General features: G+C 46.9%; 1 protein-coding gene across 9 annotated transcripts in view; it reads left to right on the plus strand.

Annotated features, from left to right (window-relative positions):
• Positions 1-19,118, plus strand: part of AKAP13 (A-kinase anchoring protein 13) — a 314,021-nt gene that overhangs the window by 153,186 nt on the left and 141,717 nt on the right. For all 9 annotated transcript variants that reach the window (XM_070478204.1, XM_070478206.1, XM_070478207.1 and 6 more), the window contains 2 exons: positions 10,729-10,927; positions 13,591-16,609. In XM_070478204.1, the coding sequence (XP_070334305.1) occupies positions 10,729-10,927; positions 13,591-16,609 (3,218 nt within the window). The remainder of the gene's footprint in view (positions 1-10,728; positions 10,928-13,590; positions 16,610-19,118) is intronic.

Raw genomic sequence — 19,118 nt, forward strand, 5'->3', positions numbered from 1 at the left:
TCATCAATTGAATTATGAAAAGTGCTGAGTAAGGGCAGTGGGACTTAAAAAGATAGACAAGATCATTAGAAGTTTGTTAGACTTAAGTATGGGTTCCTTTCTTAAAATTTTTTTTTTAATGACCGTAACATACTATAAAGTCACATGAACTTCATGCCTGAAGATGAGTCCTGCCCAGATTAATGAACAAAAATTAGTTTTTCTTCTTCCTGAACTGGAAAAGCTAGTTTTCAGAGTGACAACTTGTGATTAAAGTTACTGGTTTGTATAGGTAAGGCAAATAGTTTATCTGTAGAATCACGAAATCTTCACTGTTTGAAGCCTGTCAATCAGCTGATTTTAATGGTCACAATTACCCTGGAGCTTGGGATTCGTATTTAGCTCTTAATCTTTCTGTCATCAGTTCAGTTCAGTCGCCCAGTCGTGTCCGACTCTTTGCGACCCCATGAATTGCAGCACACCAGGCCTCTCTGTCCATCACCAACTCTTGGGGTCCACCCAAACCCATGTCCATTGAGTCGGTGATGCCATCCAGCCATCTCATCCTCTGTCGTCCCCTTCTCAGGAGGAGAATCTTTCACAGCATCAGGGTCTTTTCAAATGAGTCAGCTCTCCGTATGAGGTGGCCAAAGTATTGGAGTTTCAGCTTCAACATTAGTCCTTCCAATGAACACCCAGGACTGATCTCCTTTAGGATGGACTGGTTGGATCTCCTTGCAGTCCAAGGGACTCTCAAGAGTCTTCTCCAACACCACAGTTCAAAAGCATCAGTTCTTTTGCGCTCAACCTTCTTTATAGTCCAACTCTCACATCCATACATGACCACTGGAAAAACCATAGCCTTGACTAGATGGACCTTTGTTGACAAAGTAATGTCTCTGCTTTTTAATATGCTGTCTAGGTTGGTCATAACTTTCCTTCCAAGGAGTAAGCGACTTTTAACTTCATGGCTGCAATCACCATCTGCAGTGATTTTGGAGCCCAGAAAAATAAAGTCAGCCACTGTTTCCAACTGTTTCCCCATCTGTTTGCCATGAAGTGATGGGACCAGATGCCATGATCTTAGTTTTCTGAATGTTGAGCTTTAAGCCAACTTTTTCACTCTTCTCTTTCACTTTCATCAAGAGGCTCTGTAGTTCTTCACTTTCTGCCATAAGGGTGGTGTCATCTGCATATCTGAGGTTATTGATATTTCTCCCTGCAATCTTGATTCCAGCTTGTGCTTCTTCCAGCCCAGCATTTCTCATGATGTACTCTGCATATAAGTTAAATAAGCAGGGTGACAATATACAGCCTTGATGTACTCCTTTTCCTATTTGGAACCAGTCTGTTGTTCCATGTCCAGTTCTTCTTCTTTTTTTTTTTTTTTTCATTTATTTTTATTAGTTGGAGGCTAATTACTTTCCAATATTGTAGTGGTTTTTGTCATACATTGACATGAATTAGCCATGGATTTACATGTATTCCCCATCCCATGTCCAGTTGTAACTGTTGTTTCCTGACCTGCATACAGATTTTTCAAGAGGCAGGTCAGGTGGTCTGGTATTCCCATCTTTTTAAGAATTTTCCAGTTTATTGTGGAACCTTGCTGTCATATTGAGTTTCAAATGCTTGTCAGAAAAAATGGATGTGTATTCCTTTCCCTCTATTGCAAATAGGTTATTTAAATCAATAAGGTTTGAACAGGTTATTTTAAATCAGCTTAAAAATGCTGTTTTGTAAGCATTTCTATCATGCTAGAAATAACATTTATTTAATAAATAAATAGTTAGCATTTCCGTTTCCAACTTTGAATTTAATTTTAGTCAGCAGTGACAGAGTCCTCTCTTTTGAAATAGTTCCCACGTGCCTGTGTTTTCATTCTCATTAAGTAACATCAGGCACTTTGTAGACAAAGGACATGTGTCTATGTGCTTAGTTGTTCAGTCATGTCTGACTCTGTGCAACCCCATGGACTATAGCCTGCCAGGCTCTTCTTGTCCATGGGATTCTCCAGGCAAGAATACTGGAATGGATGGCCATTCCCTTCTCCAGGGAATTTTCCCGACTTCAGTGTCGAACCAGGGTCTCCTGCATTGCATGTGAATTCTTTACCATCTGAGCCACCAGGGAAGCCCAGACAAAGGAAATAAGTAGATATTAAGCCAATAACTGTTGTGGAATAGGCAACGGACCGTAAGTTCTGCGAGCAGTCAGTGGATCAACCCAAGTAATGTTTAAATAGAAATCTCTCTCACTTGGCTGACCTAAGTCATCTGGGGATGGAGGAGGGCTGAGCAAGAGAAGATACATTGAGTGAGGAGAGGTCAGCCACCTGGGCTGCTTCTTAGCGGAGGATCTGTTTGAAGTGCCTGCTGTTGTCCTGGGGACAGATTAAATATGACTGTGTCAGAGTCCACGCTGAGACTTCTGTGTTGCGGTTGACTTCTCCATGTTCCCTTGAAGCAGTCTCAGTGACACCTGCACTAAGCTGCCTCTGTCTTGTGACTTAGGCCAGAAGCAAGGAAGACCATAGGGAGGGGGAGTTAGCCGGTGTTAAACAGTTAGGTTAACATAACAAAATTATTCATAATGCTGCCACCGGAAGACAGGTTTATTTCTTTGTCAGATATTACCTTCCACATTGCATGGAGTTTCTTAAATGGTTGTAGCTGATACTCCATTATGTATTCTGATATATTTTCACTTTATGATACTTCTACCTATTTCTCTGGTCTTTCTAATTATTTTTGAGGCTCTTAAAGTATTTTGTTTATCACAAGTATTCAAACCATTTAATGTTGAATGTTAATTTTAACCTTAAAATCTAACAGAAATTAACTAATGAATGCTGCAGTAAACTTCTTTTTTTACTTACAAATTTTTACCTGTTAAATTATTTCTGTAGGATAAATTCCAGGGAATAGTATAATTAGGTGAAATGATATACTAACATGCCAGTATTCATAGCAGTCTTGCCAGCCTTAGCTATACTTTTGTTTTTTAAATGAATGAACACCTATGTGGTGTGTCACCTCCTTAGCTGCACATTAGAATCACAGGGGAATTCTCATTGTACATTACAGTCTCCTGGGAACCTTTAAAACATACTGATGCCTCAAGGCCTCCTCGAGACTTTTATTAGCGTGAGGTATGATCTGGACATTAGAATTTTTAAAAGCTCTCCAGGTATATCTGAAATGCAGTTAAGATTAAGAACTTTGCTTAACATTGCATCTGAAAATTAATTCCTGAGAGCTTGTTGAATTAGGTTGGTGGCTTAAATCTGATTAAGAAGAATCAACAATGAAGTATCAATAGCTTGATCACATCAATAAATACTTAGATGTTAATCTAGTGTAAACTTTTTTTTTTTTAACTTGGGGATATATTAGGTCTTGATGTATACACACCTAGTATCATGGTAGGATATTAAAAACCGTTTTTTAGGATCTTGAAAACAGTGCAGTAAGGTGAAGCTAGAAAAGGGAGACCTTTGGGTATTAGAGGAACATGATATTTTACAAGTCATGGAACCGTGGAGTAAGAGAGCCCAAGTCGCCCCTTAGGAGGGAAAAGCAGCGGAGAAAAATGTCCCCAGAAGTCACGGACCACACACTGTCCTCTATGTCCATAATGATAGTAATTAAAAATGAAAAATACCAAACATAGGACACCACAGTTATGTGTGAGCATGGGCTGATTAGTCATTAGAACTCACATCTCTTCAAAGCTTAAGCCCTCAAAGTCCATATGTTAAAGAATATTTAGTTTGTTTCATTGGTCTGCGTTTTTCAGTGCAATCTAGGCAGCAGAAGATAGTTTTAAGTGGTGGTTTAGAATGTCAGCCCAAATTCTGGCTTAACTGACTGTTAGGCACATTATTAAATTTCTTATGGTTTTAGTTTCCTCATCTGCCGGTCTTCCCTCACAGGGTAGTTAGAAGAATAAATTAGGTGATGTATGTAAAACACAGCTCAACATTTGATACATTGTTGAATCATTTAGCAGTAAAGGAGTGATTATGATTATACCCATTGCTCATGGAAGAAAATAGAATCCGATATTTAATGAGTACTTAACACATGCATGCTGGGGCTTCCCAGGTAGCTCAGTAGTAAAGAATCCGCCTGCCAGTGCAGATGTGGGTTTGATCCCTGAATCGAGAAGATCCCCTGGAAGATGGCACAGCCACCCAGTCCAGGATTCTTGCCTGGGAACTCCTACGGACAGAGGAGCCTGGCAGGCTGCAGCGACTTAGCTGCATGACTGAAGCGACTTAGCATGCACACGCCAATAGATACATAGCATTTTATCCTTTGAAGCGTTGATTTATCCATCCCTTCAGAGAGAGTGTGTTCTTAGTGATCCCAAACCATTTGCTCGGGAGATGGAACAGGGCGGTGCGACCCGGCCGGTCAGAAGATGGGAGGCCCTGGCCCTCCTTAGGGGTTGCAGGGAGTGGAGAAGTTGCAGGACGACACAAGAGGTCTGTCAGATCTCAGAGGTAGGAGACCACTCTAGGAGTTTCTCCAGATAAAATTCAGGGTGCCCAAGAATGGTTTGAAAACAGCATATTAACATGATGCTTGAAAGTTTCCCATATTCACAACGCCAGTCCTTTATATCCTCAAGTCTGTTCTGGGGCGTGGTTGAGTGTGACCAAACGAGAGGTTCTCCAAGACCCGCGGTGCCCTGTGATGCTGTCGTAAGGAAGTAACGCCTCTACTGCGCTGCTGACGCCGCTGGCAGTAAAAGCACCCTTTCCTTGGCTCGCGGTGGTGGTGTCCTCGTGGGGTGAGAAAGGAAAGGTTATGGAGATCCGTAGTACTCCCCTCTCCCTGCAGCGTTTACACGCCTTCATCTACAGATCTTCTTTCTCTCGTTTTTAGTTGTTTATTTCTCTTTTCAAAGCCTCATCTGAGGCTCTGGTACCTCTTAATCCACCAGCTGAAATAACCAGAAATTCTAGTGAATTTGTGGGTGTGCTTCTCTGTCCTGCCAGACTTGATGACATAACATCTTAGTGTGTGTTTCTAAGGTAAATTTTAGATACCCTGGCATATCCTTCTTCACGGCAGAAATACAAGGCCAAGGGCCAGGTGACTGACTCAGTGCTGCAGAAACCCACCCGCCAGCACAGGAGACGAAGCAGACTTGGGTTTGGTCCCTGGATCAGGAAGGTCCGCCTGGAGAAGGAAATGGCAACCCACTTCAGTATTCATGCTGGAAAAGGCTGTGGCCGGAGGAGTGTGGCGGGCTGCAGTCCATGGGTTTGCAGAGAAACACAGACACACACACACGCACACCCCCACCCGCACACCCACCACCTCTCTCTCCGTGGCCGAAATGTCAGTGCAAGCCAAGGATCACGTAGACAGAGAGAGAGCTTCTAATCAGGAGAACGGGGAGAGGTTACTCAGGAACAAGGAAAGTGAACGTAAACTGGGAGGGGCGGTTGTGCATAAAGAAAGCCTGTCCTTCGGGAACTGCGAGCGTGAGGAGGGAGCCTCCAGCCCCCCTCGGCAGGAGAGGTGGCCTTTCCCGCTCTCTCTCGGCCCCATCACAAGGGCAGCTCCGTTTCTGCATATGTTTTTGTTTGAAACTCTTCAACTCCGTGAAAGTGGGAAGACTAGTGTCTCGGTGACTTTTGTTGCAATTCTTCTCAAGCCTCGGAGCTGGACTGTTTCACGTGTATCTGCTGCCCGTGTGTTGAAGACTAGGGGCTCACAGGCCAGTGTCCATGTGAAGTTAACCAGATGATGTTGGGACCATTTGTTTACTTGAACTGTTTGTACCACCCCTGCCAGTATTTAGAGACACAGTTGACTGTGTTTGTACTCTGTTATATCTGTTAAGATACATATTTTTCTAGCTTGTGTCATAATTTAACTCAAAACCATTATTTTCCTCCTTAGTAATATGTAAAAATGATGTTATTATTGCAAGTAACAGCATTGTAATGTCAATGAAATATATTTAGTGCATAATATGCCACACAGGGGTAAAACCCCCATGAGATTCTTTCTGCTTTTTGTTTCCACGGAGGTGGCAGTAACAGCAGTAAGCCACATTGTGGTCACCAGACAGGAATCCCATGTTTGACCTTAGAACGGTGTTTGTTTGTCCTTGAGAAAGGTATCATGCTTATCCTGGTAGCCCTGGCGTCTAGCAAAGTGCCTGCCGTTTAGTAGAAGCCCAAGTTCAGGAAGTTGACATGTGTTCAACTAAGGTGTGAGAAGAGGAAGAAAAAGCCAGAGAAAACAGTGGATGAATAGGAGGGTTCTTAAGGGCATCAAGTGAGAAAAAGTTTTTCAAAGAAGAATCAGGTCACCATTTTTAGATTCTACGAAACTCAAATTCAGTGGGTAAAAAAGCCGCTGGACTTGGGGGTTTATTTTGTCAATGGAAACCCATGACAGGAAGTCTTAGCAGCCACAGGAGAGACACTGGTCTCTAATAGGTCATGCCAGGCTTTTTTGCAACTCCATAGACTGTTAGCCCACCAGGCTCCTCTGCCCATGGAATTTTCCAGGCAGGAATATTGAAGTGGGTTGCCACTTCTCTAGTGGATCTTCCCCACTCAGGGATCGAACCAGCATCTTCTGCACTTGGCAGGTGGATTCGTTACCACTGTGCTTCCAGGCAAGCAGCCAAGGGAGAGCGTAGGCTCCACATGGCAAAGCCTTTAAACAGCCAGTGGGGGGGCAGAAGGGAAGGCCTAGGGGGGCGTTGTATGCGGATCAGGGGCTTACAGCAGGGATTTCTCAGCGCCAGTACTACTGATGGCTTGGGGCCTGAAGACTGTTTGTTGTATGGTAGGGTGCCGTCCTATGCCTTGGAGGACAGCCACCCCGCCCCCACGTGTGACAGTGAAAAATGCCTGCAGACATTCTCAGATGTCCCCTGGGGGCTGGTCTGCAGGGTTGAGTCAAGATTGCTGCTGGCACCCATACACTTCTCCCCTTCTGTCATCTGCTGGGGTGTTCATGGTCCTTGTAGGCAGGTGGGGAAGGAACTGCTCCAGAAACAGGTGGGAAGCTATAGGCATCCAGGGCTGATGACTGAATTGGTTACTTGAGGGCGGTTGATAGGGGAACAGGGCAAACCCACTGTTCAGAGAGGTGCCCTGAAGTTAGAGGAGCCGGGCAGACGTGTTTAATGGTGGGCAAAGGTGGACTTAATTCATGTTGGTTCATGCCCTTGAACTTCTCTCTCTGAAGAAAGAAAAGATCACCTGAGGATGAAGTGGATGAGGTCAATGTTGGGTCTTTGAGGGAATTAGAGAACATTTTGGTAACCTCTGTGGGGACGGATTAACACACAAGAGTAAAAAGCGGTCCGGAGCAGCAGCGAGGCCTGGCTGAATAGGGACTTTAAAAAATTATTTAAGACATTAATTAAAATCCTAGAGAAGAGTGCTTTCCTGGTGACTCATTGGATAAGAATCCGCATGCCAGGGCAGGAGGCACAAGTTCAGTTCCTAGTCTGGGAAGATCCCACAGGCCACAGAGCATCTGAGCCCGTGTGCCATAGCTGCTTAGCTGGTGCCATGGAGCCCGGGGACCCTAACTGCTGAAGTCCTTTTTGTGTCTAGAGCCCGTGCTCTGCAACGGGAGATGCCACCACTGTGAGAAACCTGTACACCGCAACTACAGGAAGCCCATGCAAAAGCAGCAAAGACCCAGCGCAGCCAAAAATAAAAAAGAAAGAAAAAGTAAAACAAAAATCCCCGAGAAGAAATAAACCTATAACCCAACCACTGTAACACTATTTTAATTTGTGCACTTTACTGTTTATACTTAATGCTTTTTGCCTTTTTCATTTTGCTGGATATAGATTGCAGCGTTACTGAACTGTTATTTCAGTTACATTTAATGGCTACAGAATAGTCTGCAGGGCTTCCCTGGTGGCTCAGTGGTACAAAGAATCCACCTGCCAATGCAGGAGACGCGGGTTTGATCCCTGGGTTGGGAAGATCCCCTGGAGTAGGAAATGGCTACCCAACTATTCTTGCCTGGAAAATTCCGTGGACAGAGGAGCCCAATGGGCTGAGTCTGTGGGGTCGCAAAGAGTTGGATGCAACTGAATGACTCACTTGTAAGACTGCACGAAAGTAACACTCTGTAGATCTGCTCCTTAATTAGCCAGATAGCCCTCTAGTTACTGACTTGCTTAGGTTGCGTCCAGTCCTTAGTAACAGTTGTCCTTGATGTAGCACACCCTCATGGGGCCTTGCCAGGCTTTATTTGCGGATCCAGTAAAGGCTTCAGTGCTGAATGCAGAGCAGAAAATGTTTTGGCCTCAGTGTCACTTCATTGAGGTTTCCCTGACCCACCACATTTAAAACTGCAAACCTCATCTCTGCTTCATTTCTTCCACCACCCCTGCTGTCTCCAGAACACTGGGTATTTTATCTCGATTGCTCTTATATCCCTTGCTAAGTCCACAAACTCCCACAGGACAAGGATTTGGGGTCGGTTCACAGGCACAAAGAATACTGGCACGTAAATACTTGCTGGGTGGTGGGTTTGAACAGTGTCCATAGCAGCGTATATTCATGGAAGCCAGCGGGAGGATAATTGCACTAACTAGTACTTGGTTTCCAGGTGGGCTCGGAAGCAACAGCACTCCACGTGGCTGATGAATTGGGAGATTGTAGGGTTAGCGCTTGTGGCAGCAGGCACGCATTCCTCTGGCAGGAGAGCGTGGGAGAGGTAGGAGGTAAGCAGATTGTGGTTCCAGCAGGGAATTTCCCAAGGTTTCCATACTACAAAAGAAGTAGTTTTGAGAATTAACAGTGACATGGTTAGTAGAAAATGCCATTTTGCCAGGAATGGACTGTATCACTGTTTAATTGCCTCTGCCTTGGCCGGCAGCCCCCTCTTGCTTGCTGTGTATTTGATTCATACCGTATGGTACTATATAAGTTAAGTCGTGTTATCAAAGAATTTTTTTTTCCTGGTTGGAGCAAGGTTGTATGTGGTAATCTGAGTAAGCAGATAGGGCAGTCATGTCTGAATTAAGCAGAGCTAGTGACAGTGTCACCTCGGCCCAGGTGGCGCAGTGGTGAGGAACCTGCCTGCCAATGCAGGAGACCTAAGAGACACAGGTTTGATCCCTGGATTGGGCAGATTCCCCTGGAGGAGGGCATGGCCACCCACCTCAGTAGTATTACCTGGAAGATCGCACGGACAGAGGAGCCTTGCAGGCTACAGTCCTTGGAGTCTCAGAGAGTTGGACACGACTGAGTGACTCACACTCTTACTTGGTAAATATGTGAGATATTTAGCATGGCATATTTTAAGCAACTGTTGGGAGTCTTGCTTGAGTATGGAAATTGTAATAGTTTTCTTCTGGGACAGCCTTAATTGTCACCTTCAGCCAGTATGTGGCTCTCCAGTTTGCTATAGATTTTCTACTATAGCATATTTTTAGTTTTCAAAGTCCATGTATTCCCTGGTGAGTTGTTAAGGATAGACAGGTGTGATTTAGTGGATGAAACACTGGGTTGAGAGTTGAAGTATTGTTTCCCTCTCATATTTGTTAGTAGATGACGTGTCTGTTATGTCTGAATTCTTTCATTTCTTCCTTTTTAAAATGTGATAGTGATCCCCAACACCACTTTCTGCCTTCTTCCAGAATCTCAGGGACACTTTGTCAACATGCTGGTTTATTAGAACCATGTAAAGAGATTTCATGTTTCGAGGTCTGACTCAGAAATGCTTTTTTTCTTACCTATGCCTTTTTCCACTTTATTTGAATATGAGGTGTATCTGCAATGATGTGAGTTGAGCTGAGTTGGTCATCTTTTAAATTTAAAAAGTTATAATTTTAAGTTATTGGGACCAAGTGCTTGATTCAAACTAGGATTTTATAATTACATTGACAAGTATAGTATGATAAGACATTATAGTATTTTTCTCTATATAGTTTTGACTTTGAGAATTTTGAGGATACACCCCCACTTGTTTTTAACAAAAATTGGACTGACCTTGCATAGATTGGAGTGATTAATTTCTTCCCTTCTCAGTAAAATTGGCTGCAATAAGCATATGCTATAACCCGTTTTAAGACAAACGCTTTGGAAGACTTGCTTTTTTTCTTTTTTTGGAAACCAGAGCAAAAGCATTCTCCTTACATTTCCTCATTGTTTGTGAGCATAATATTAACTCTCTTAGGATCCCAGTCTTCTCTTTATCTTGATCAGAGAACATCCTTAGGAAGGAATCCGGCAGTTTCCATTTAGCCCATTTGTGACCTCTTGTGAAGTTACATGTCCAAGTTACCTGGGAACTGTGCAAACCAACTTTCTGGAGCAGAGCCTCAAAGAGCAGTGAGGTTAGAAATTTTACATAAGAGTTAGGGAATTTAACCTATGCCTGAGAGGCTGACTATATATGTATATTATATTACTATGTTTTTATATATTAACACATATATTACAGTGTATTCACATGTATTACATAGAGAATATACATATGTATTGGAATTTGCCACATGGTGCTAATAGTGAAGAACCCGCCTGCCAGTGCAGGAGACCTAAGAGATGCAAGTTCAATCCCTGGGTCAAGAAGATCCCCTGGAGAAGAAAAGGGCAACCACTCCAGTATTCTCGCCTGGCGAATTCCATGGACAGAGGAGCCTGGCAGGCTGCATTCCATGGGGTTGCAAAGACTCAGACACAACTGAGCAACTGAGCACACACATGCCTTATGTGTACCTTAACCAGCGTTTGCTTCTTTCCAGGGAGGATGCTGGAGAACCAGACTCCTGGAGCAGTTTGTCCTATGAAATCCCTTACGGAGACTGTTCTGTGAGGCATCACCGAGAGTTGGACGTCTATATGCTAACCTCCGAGTCGGAGCCACACCAGGAGCCCCCACTTCCTGGAGACAGTTGCACTGGACATATTTTTAAACTTATGAACATTCAACAGCAGCTAATGGTAAGGAAGAAAATTTCCATTTTCAGTCTTTCGTACCCTCACCCCTTCCCCCAGTGAGCTTTGCCATAATTAGAACGTAGCCGTGCTTCCCTCAGAGATTGTGAAGCCTGTGGAGCGGTTTTAGCTGCGTTCAGTGTCAGCGCTTATAGAGATAGAGCTTAGCACTGGGGTAGTAATAAGAGGAGACTGGGAAAATTCTTCATTGGTTTTTGCCAGGCCTTTAAAATAATGAAAGATACACGTATACATTGCTGACAGAGAACTATGCAACAACTAGAGCTAAAATTTTCTGGCTTAAAAGGAAATTTGTTTAACACTATAAATTTGTTGGTTTAACTTTATAAAACAAAATGAGCTAAACTGTTTATGAGATGGTTGCTAAAGAACAGGAACCAAATTTACTAAGAAACAGTCTTTCCTCAACTATTTCAATGAGTGATGACCATGTTGCTATATTTAAATTGATGTGCGGTAAAAAGATCACTAAAAAAAATAAAGATTTTTATAATCCACTCAAGCCTTCAAGATAAAGTTGTTGCCAGACATAAAAACATTACAGACTCCCTGGTGGCATTTATTATGGATAATATACACGTCATGTGGATACATCTCTCTTGGCCGTAACATCTAAAAGGCTAAGTTTAGATAATTTTTCCACCCATTTTATTTCAGAGTTGATTTGATTTGGAAAACTCTTGGCAGTAATTTCATTTAAGGTCATCTGGGGTCAGCTCACTGCCAGAGTCTTCCCTGGGAGCAGCCCTTATTTCAGAGACCGGCGGGCCAGGACACTTCATAGCAGGGTTGTAGACGCACTTGTCTCTGCCTCTCCAGGTTGTGTTTATTCCAAACTAGGTGTCATTTTATTTTCCTCTGGAGATGGCTGAAAAGTCAGATTTTCTTTAGACCTCTTCTTACTGGGTGAATGGTAGTCCATTCAGAAACAGCAGTTTGCAGATGCCAAAGCTACCCACAAGGTGTGGGAATAGTTTCCTGGAAACCATGAGAAATTAAAACCATGAGAAGATGCATGTGTTAGGAGCATCTAACAATGAGAAGCATCTAACTATGAGAAGATGCATGTGTTAGGAGCATTTTCAAGCCATACCACTTTTTTCCTCCAAATCCCCATTCTGTCATGTTCACCCTTTGTTAAATTCAGTGACCTGTTTTCATAATTCTTTGGAGTTGGTCACCATCTCAGGAGGAAGGAAGCAACCGATTTTGAGCTCTCTTAAAGAAGCATAGCACGGCAGAGTTCAGTGAAAATCTGTTATTCTTGTACTGTCTTACTAGAAGGACCTGGGTGAGCTTGACGTGTTTTACACTTCCACGTGTGACCTTTCACAGGAGACCCAGCGTGTAGACAGGAGTAGGCTGATGGTCGAGGGCTGGAGGCACAGGGGCCGAGTGGGTGTAGGAGTGAGGCGGCGGCTCACGGTGTGTGCACGGGAGTATTGTAACAGAGCGAATGATGAGTGAAGAGTGAGCCAGGCTTTTGAAAAAACAGCTCTGCGAGTTCTCTGGTGGCTGGGTGGTCAGGATTTCAGGCTTTCTCGGCTGTGGCCCAGCTTCAGTCTGTGGTCAGGAAGCCAGGAATCCCGTAGGCTGTGCAGTGTGGCCGAAAAATAAATAAGGAAAGAAAACCATGTGATTAAAAAAACAGTGTCATTATAAGGGTTCCTGAAACTTTGATACAGAGGTAGACCCACTCTTAATGATCAGACGTGTTTTATTTCTCTCCATTTTTTCACTAAGCTTCGTCTAACATGTGCTTGTGGTTTTTACATAATTTTAACTTTAGATTAACTGTTTTATTTTCTAAAACAATATAAATACCTTTTTCTGATTTCACTGTGGTCTTCACTGTTAACGTTTGGAATATATGACAGCATAGTGTCCTCCACCAAGTTATTAATCGCGATCGTTCTAACCTTATTCCTATATAGTTGTTCACGTCTGTTTCTCAAGTTGCAAAGACCTGTTTCTGAGATGACCTATAAAATATCCTCAAACCACGGTACCACCTGAGAATAACAAAGAATTCCCTGTCGCTCGTTTGATATGTTGTTTGTTTAATATTCATTAGTAGAGGAACTCTTTTTATCAGTCAAGGGAAGAATTGAATCATGCCACTCTTCTGAAATTATTATCGCCCCATAACTGAAATAGCTAACCTAGATTGAACAGAGCCTAGTTTGGAGATTGAAGCATGCTGTGTAACTCCTAGGTAAGAATTCAGGGCATGGGAGCATGTGTCTGTTGCTTGTGATTGAAGAGAGTTTACCAGACTGGTCAGGATTTGTTTTCACTTGTATATACGAGGCAGGACAGAAGCTGCCTCTGCCGCTCTAAAACCCCTATAAAAGGAAGGTTTTTGATGCTCAGTTTTAATCTCCTTTCTAAAATAAGTCGATAATATAGAAAATAGCCATATTGTCTTTTCTTGGCATCTTTATCTTCCTAGCGACTGCAGCTGTCAGAGGACCCAGCTCAGGCCCGAGGGCGCGTCCACTGGCACTTACTTAGGTTGGCTCAGCCCGTGACTTTAGAAGGGCTAACATGCTAATGACTTCTCTCCCACAGAATTTTCGCTTACAGATGTCAGTGATGTCTTTTCTCATGGTCAATTTTTTAAAAAAACATCTTCTATTTCCTCCTAGAAAACAAACCTCAAGCAGATGGACAGTCCCACGCCCTCGGCGGTGACAGCACAGGACCCTTCAGGTGCCCCCCACGACCAGGATGCAGATGGCCACTTTCTTCCCCGCGCGTCCGAGCACACAGCCAGCCTGCAGCTTGCCTCTCCTGGAGCTGCCGAGAGCTGTCAGCGCTGCCGGGGGAGCACCGTGGGGCAGACTGAGGGCTCTTGCGATTTGCCAGGTGTGGCCACGGAGGAGGACACAGACCCTTCCTGCAGGAAGAGGAGCACGGGCGTGGCGAGAACAGGAGGTGAGGTGGGGCCAGCACCTGCCACAGACCCTGGAGCGGCGTCTGCTCCCGACAGCTGTGTTCAGAGCCTGCCTGATGGCAGAGGAGAGGGCCCAGAAAGCCTTCCGTCCTGTGGAGTCAGAGACGAAGAAACTACGTTTTTGGCAGGGGCCACTGACCTGGCGTCCCCAGGCAGTGTCCTGCAGGGGGCTGTGGCGCAGGCCTGCTCTGGAGGCAAGCTGGTGGTCGCTTCGCCAGCAAGTGCCAGCACCCCCGAGGCTGCAGGAGAAAGGGAGCATGGTCTCGGGCACCCTGATGCCACCATCAGGGGGAACATGCCTGAGGTGGAAGAGAGTATGAAGAAACGACTTGAGGACTCCAGTATCAGCACGGCTGGAGCCTCTGACGGAAAAGTCACAGACGAGCCTGTGGATGGAGCCAGCCTTCCAGACAGTGTCTTGGCTGCCAGTCCCCTGGATGCTAACAAACCTGCAGAATCGATACTTGCCATTAGTAATGGCAAAGCTGTCATTGACCAGACTGCAGAAACCGAAACTTCTAAAAGCTGTGAAGAGAGTGCTCACACTCCAGGAACCCAGAATCTTCAGTTAATTCCAGCTACTGCAGGCGACGAGGTTTCAGAAGGGCTCCAACCCAACACTCCTTTGGCCAGCGTGTGTGCGCCGGGGTCGCCCTCTGATCTAACCTTGCCCGGGCCGCACAAAGATGTGACGCCTAACCCGAAATCAGAAGTGGAGTCATCTGGTGTTCACAGCCAGACCAGCGAGTCACCCGTCTGCTCCGCAGCTGGGGGTGATAAACTTCGCTCAGCTTCTGAGTGTCAGCCGAGCACTGGGGTGTCGAGTGGCGTGCCGCCTGCAGAACACTGTGATGACACAGCCCCCCAGCCTGAGAGCACGACCACGGGACAGCTCGGCACACGGCCCCCGCCCACTGCCAGCTGCCCCAGCGGCCCACAGGCCAGCTCCACCCAGAGCACCCCAGACACCCCAGAACGTGTGGATACTTCTGTCCAAGTTTCAGATAAAGAAAGCCAAGGAGAAGCTCTGAAAGTGGAGACATGGTCAGCAGATCCAGCTGAGGTGGTTCCACACCCGCAGGCCGCTCCCCGCAAGGCTGAGAAAGAAGGGGCGTCAGGCCCGGCTGTGACACCAGGCGGGACTGTCTCTCTGGCAGGCAGTCCCGGCAGTGAATCAGTAACCAAAGATGACGCACTCTCGCTCGTCCCCTCCCAGAATGAAAAGGGAAGAGCAGCCCTCCAACCACACACAGATGGAGAAGATGGGCCTGACGGAGACGCAAGACGTCCGGAGGAGCAGCCTCCAGAAGGCGGTGCGGCGGCCCTGGGCCCACCCACCGTGGTCCTAGACCCGCCGCCCGGCATGGGGAACGCCAGCCCCGGAGGACTCGCTGGGGAGCAGGAGCGCCCCTCCCTCTCAGCGGCCTCCGAAGCCCCGGCCGTCGAGGGGCCCACCACCTCTGCGCTGCTTCCTGGGGGTCAGGCCGCTGCGACTGAAGGAGGAAAAACTCAGGTGGTTCCTGAGGGCCCAGGAGGTGAGGGTAAAGCCAGGACCTGTCCTGCCACTGGGGACGGCCCTCTCTGCTCAGGAGCATCGCGGGAAGAGTGCAGACCACCGCCTCCTGCGCCAGAGGCCCCGGGGGTCCCTGAAGAGCCCGGCGCAGCGGCCTGTACAGAGAACGGAGCGCTGCAGCCCGGCAGCTCCCCGGGCACACCCTTGGCCCGTCTTCACGCAGAAACTAAACCCAACAAGGAAGTGGCCCCGGCAGCCTCCCGGCCGACGGGAGGTGGGGCCGCACAGGGCCTGGTGCCACCAGGAGCCGGTCTGGCTGCTGACTCCAGCCAGGATGCCCTAGGTGCAGAGCCGAGCAGCTCAGCTCCGGCGCCAGATCTGTTAGCAGGTGGGCCCAAGGCGCCAAACTGCAGTCCAGCTTCTTCAGTTCTGGATGCTGAGGTAGAAAACACCCCATCTCCGGGAAAGAGCGCCGGCTGTGAGGTGAGTGGAGATGCAGTGCTGGACGGTGCCCGGGTTCATGGTCTACAAGAAGCCCTCGGGGCTGGGACAAAGGATATATCTCACAACGCCCCAGACACCTTGTCCTGCCAAGAGGAGAATATGATCCTGGGTTTGCCCGGAGCTTCACCAGCCACAGGTGTGACTAACCCTCAGGGCGCCGCGCCCCCAGAGCTGGTGGCGCCTCCGGGTGGGGAGAAGAATCTGGAGGAAGCAGACTGTGGCTCTGTTGGCCCGCAGGAGGCCCAGGGGGACAGTAAGATGCATCACGACCCGCTACAGCCTGTAGGTGGAGAGCGCCCCCCAGAGATGGGGCCCTCGGGTGAGGCAAGGGGTGCCCCCGCTCTGCCCTGCCCCGTCTCCACCAAAGCCCTGCATCGGCTCGAGGGTGCCGACTCCATCGAGGAGGCTGCCAGCCGCATCGTGGATTCTGTCATAGAGCAAGTCAAGGCCTCTGGAGTGCTGATGACAGGGGGGGCCCTTGGGCACAGGTCACCGCCCAGGCCTCCGGAGGCGGGCCCAGGGACAGAGCCCACAGCGCGTGCTTCCACCGGGGAGACGAGCGCCCTGCAGCCTGCGGAGACCCCGCCGGTGGGCAGTGGTGGCGGAGAAGCCTCTGGGAGCCTTGAGCAGTGCTTTGCTGGAAGCGAGGAGCCAGAGACGGTTCTGCCTGTCCAAGGACGTGCACCAGAGACAGGTAAGCCACACGGAGTACAGAGCACCCATCTGAGGGATAGATTCTCTTCAGAGTCTCTGGGATGTGCTGGTAAAAACAGAAGTGTCGCTGCTGTTTAGAGGCCGTGTGTTCACTGGGTCGGTTGCCAGGCTACCAGTCAACACCATCCGGAGAGACACGTCATGTCAGACTGGGACAGATTTTGCTTCCTGTATTCCAGAGCCCCGGCTTGATAGCTCAGAACCTATAAATGCTCTCTCTGTCCCACTGGAGCAGCTGCAACTTTCCTAACCTGGAAAACAGTACTGAGATCCCAGGTGCTCCAAAATGATAAAGGGATGGAGCAGATGTTTTGAGTCATGTGTCTTAGTCCTTTTTCTCGAGAACCGTACACACAGTGCTGACAAAGTCTGTTTTATTTATAAACCTGAGACTCCCTTTCTTTGCCCACCATCCTAGTCTGTGTCCTGAGCACACCTAGAGTCAGGGTGGTTTCAGAACAGCTGGCAGTATCTTTCTCAGCCGATGGCCTAGCATCCCACATGGTGGCATTAGGTCATTGGTGGAGCCTGGGGGGAAGGGAACGCCCTACTTTTCTTGCCCGGGGAGCTGGCCTCCTGTTCCTTTGCCGGTGGCTCTTGGGCAGCCAGCCGTCTGGGAACTGGGGACCCCGCGCAGCGCAGGGCCTAGGATACAGGATTTCCGCCCGAGCCTGGTCTGCCGCACCGCTGTCACAGGGCAGACGTTGTATCTGCTTATCTCGGTGAAGCAGCTGCAGCAAGCAGATTACTCACACGGCAGCAGCCTGGTTCCATCTGCGGGTAACCATGTCCAGAGAGCGCAAAGAGAAGCCGCTGGTGTTCGGTGGAAAAAGACCAGCCGAATAGAACTTCTTACAGGGGGTTGAGGCTGAGGCTTAAACTGCAGTCGGCCTAGGTTTTGACTCCTGACATCGTTCAAGGTCAGTTGAGTTCACACTGAGACCACCACCTGTTAGCAGAGATAGAGGACCTATCTCCATGCTCGTCCCCAGCCTCTCATAGGTAAGAAGACTATTTTGTTTTTATTGTCCGATTGTTTTTGCAGTTCCTTCTGAGTTTTGAAAAACTGCTTTACTGTAATGTGTTAAGAGTTGCGGGGGTGGGGCAGGAAGAGAAATGAACGAACAGAAGAAGGAAAGAGGTTGCTTTGGAGAAAGAGCCATTTAAACACAGTGGCCATTTTTCCTGATAAAGGGTTTTTAACCTTTTATCATCTGTTTTTCCAGTTGAGGGATTTAAGAAGCCCAAAGTAGTAGTTTTGGTGGCTTTAGGCTTTTTGTTTTCTTAATGTCTTGGATTGTTAGCCATGAACAAATTTCTGTCACTGTCAATCTCAGGATTTAAATAAGAAGGTCTCTAATTTTTAAAATAAGGCACAACAACAGGTCTATTTTGAGGGCCCTGGCAGGGTGACATTTTGGAAGAATGGGAGTGGCTGTAAGCTGATGCCCGGCTGTGTTCTTTTCACTTGGGTGCTGCGTCTTTGGCCACATGGGCTGGAATTATTTCTCTTTCCGGCTCAGTAGTCACAATTTAACCCAAGTAAGTACAGACTAAGTAAGGTTTGTGTTCAGAGTACCTTATGAGAAAAGGTAGATACCAAGAAGAATTTCAGACTTTGATTTTTAGTAGTACACAAATATATTAAGGATGCCAAGGAATTACGTTTAAGATTTTAAGGCTGTAGGAAGGGAAGTGAGACAGAAATCAAGTTTTAACAGCGTCTGTGGTCGTGGAGTTGGTGGATGTGTGTGGGAGAGTTACTGCTGATGCCTCGAGGAGTCATGTGTGCTCCATGCTCATGGCCTCCAAGGACAGGGAGAAGTACCCAGTGATGAAGCAATGGGTGCTTTTTTCAGAAAATAGCCAGGACTGGGGAAAGTCCCTGGTCACGTTGCCCCAGAGAAAAAGCACCCAAGTGTGATCTCAGACCAAAGGGTATTTTCTAGGAAGTTTACATTCCACTTATGAATTTAACTCTACTGCTTTGTAAGTGGGCAGACATCAGTGTAACTGCTGGTTTGGAAGGACCCACATAGCGTTGGCCTCTGTTTTTATTATGTAGTGCCTTTGGCAGGGCCAAATAGAAATCAGGAGGAGCAAATCACATACCTTCCAGTTCGAATGAGGGGATGGGGCCCGATACATAAGCAAGAGCATTGCCTGCAGTGCTTTGGAAAGTCAGCATTGCCTGACGGAGCCAGGTCGGTCCTGCGGAGCTGCCAGCACCCTGCAAGTCCCGGTAATCTCTGTTTACTGCTGTGACTGGCTGCTGCTTGCCAGGATACAATTTTCAGGTGATGGATATTATCATCAGGATAGTAAGGATTTATGAGAAATCATATCTTCAAATAAATGAAATAAAAATCAACACCTGTCCCCCGACCCCCACCAAAAAAGAAAAAAAATTGTCTACTCACTCAGAAATGTTTTAATCAAGGAATATTTAAGGGAATTGCCTAGTCAGATTTTTCTTTTTTAATTTTAAT

The sequence above is a fragment of the Odocoileus virginianus genome, chromosome 16 (assembly GCF_023699985.2).
Source record: "Odocoileus virginianus isolate 20LAN1187 ecotype Illinois chromosome 16, Ovbor_1.2, whole genome shotgun sequence".
NCBI classification, from domain to species: domain Eukaryota; kingdom Metazoa; phylum Chordata; class Mammalia; order Artiodactyla; family Cervidae; genus Odocoileus; species Odocoileus virginianus.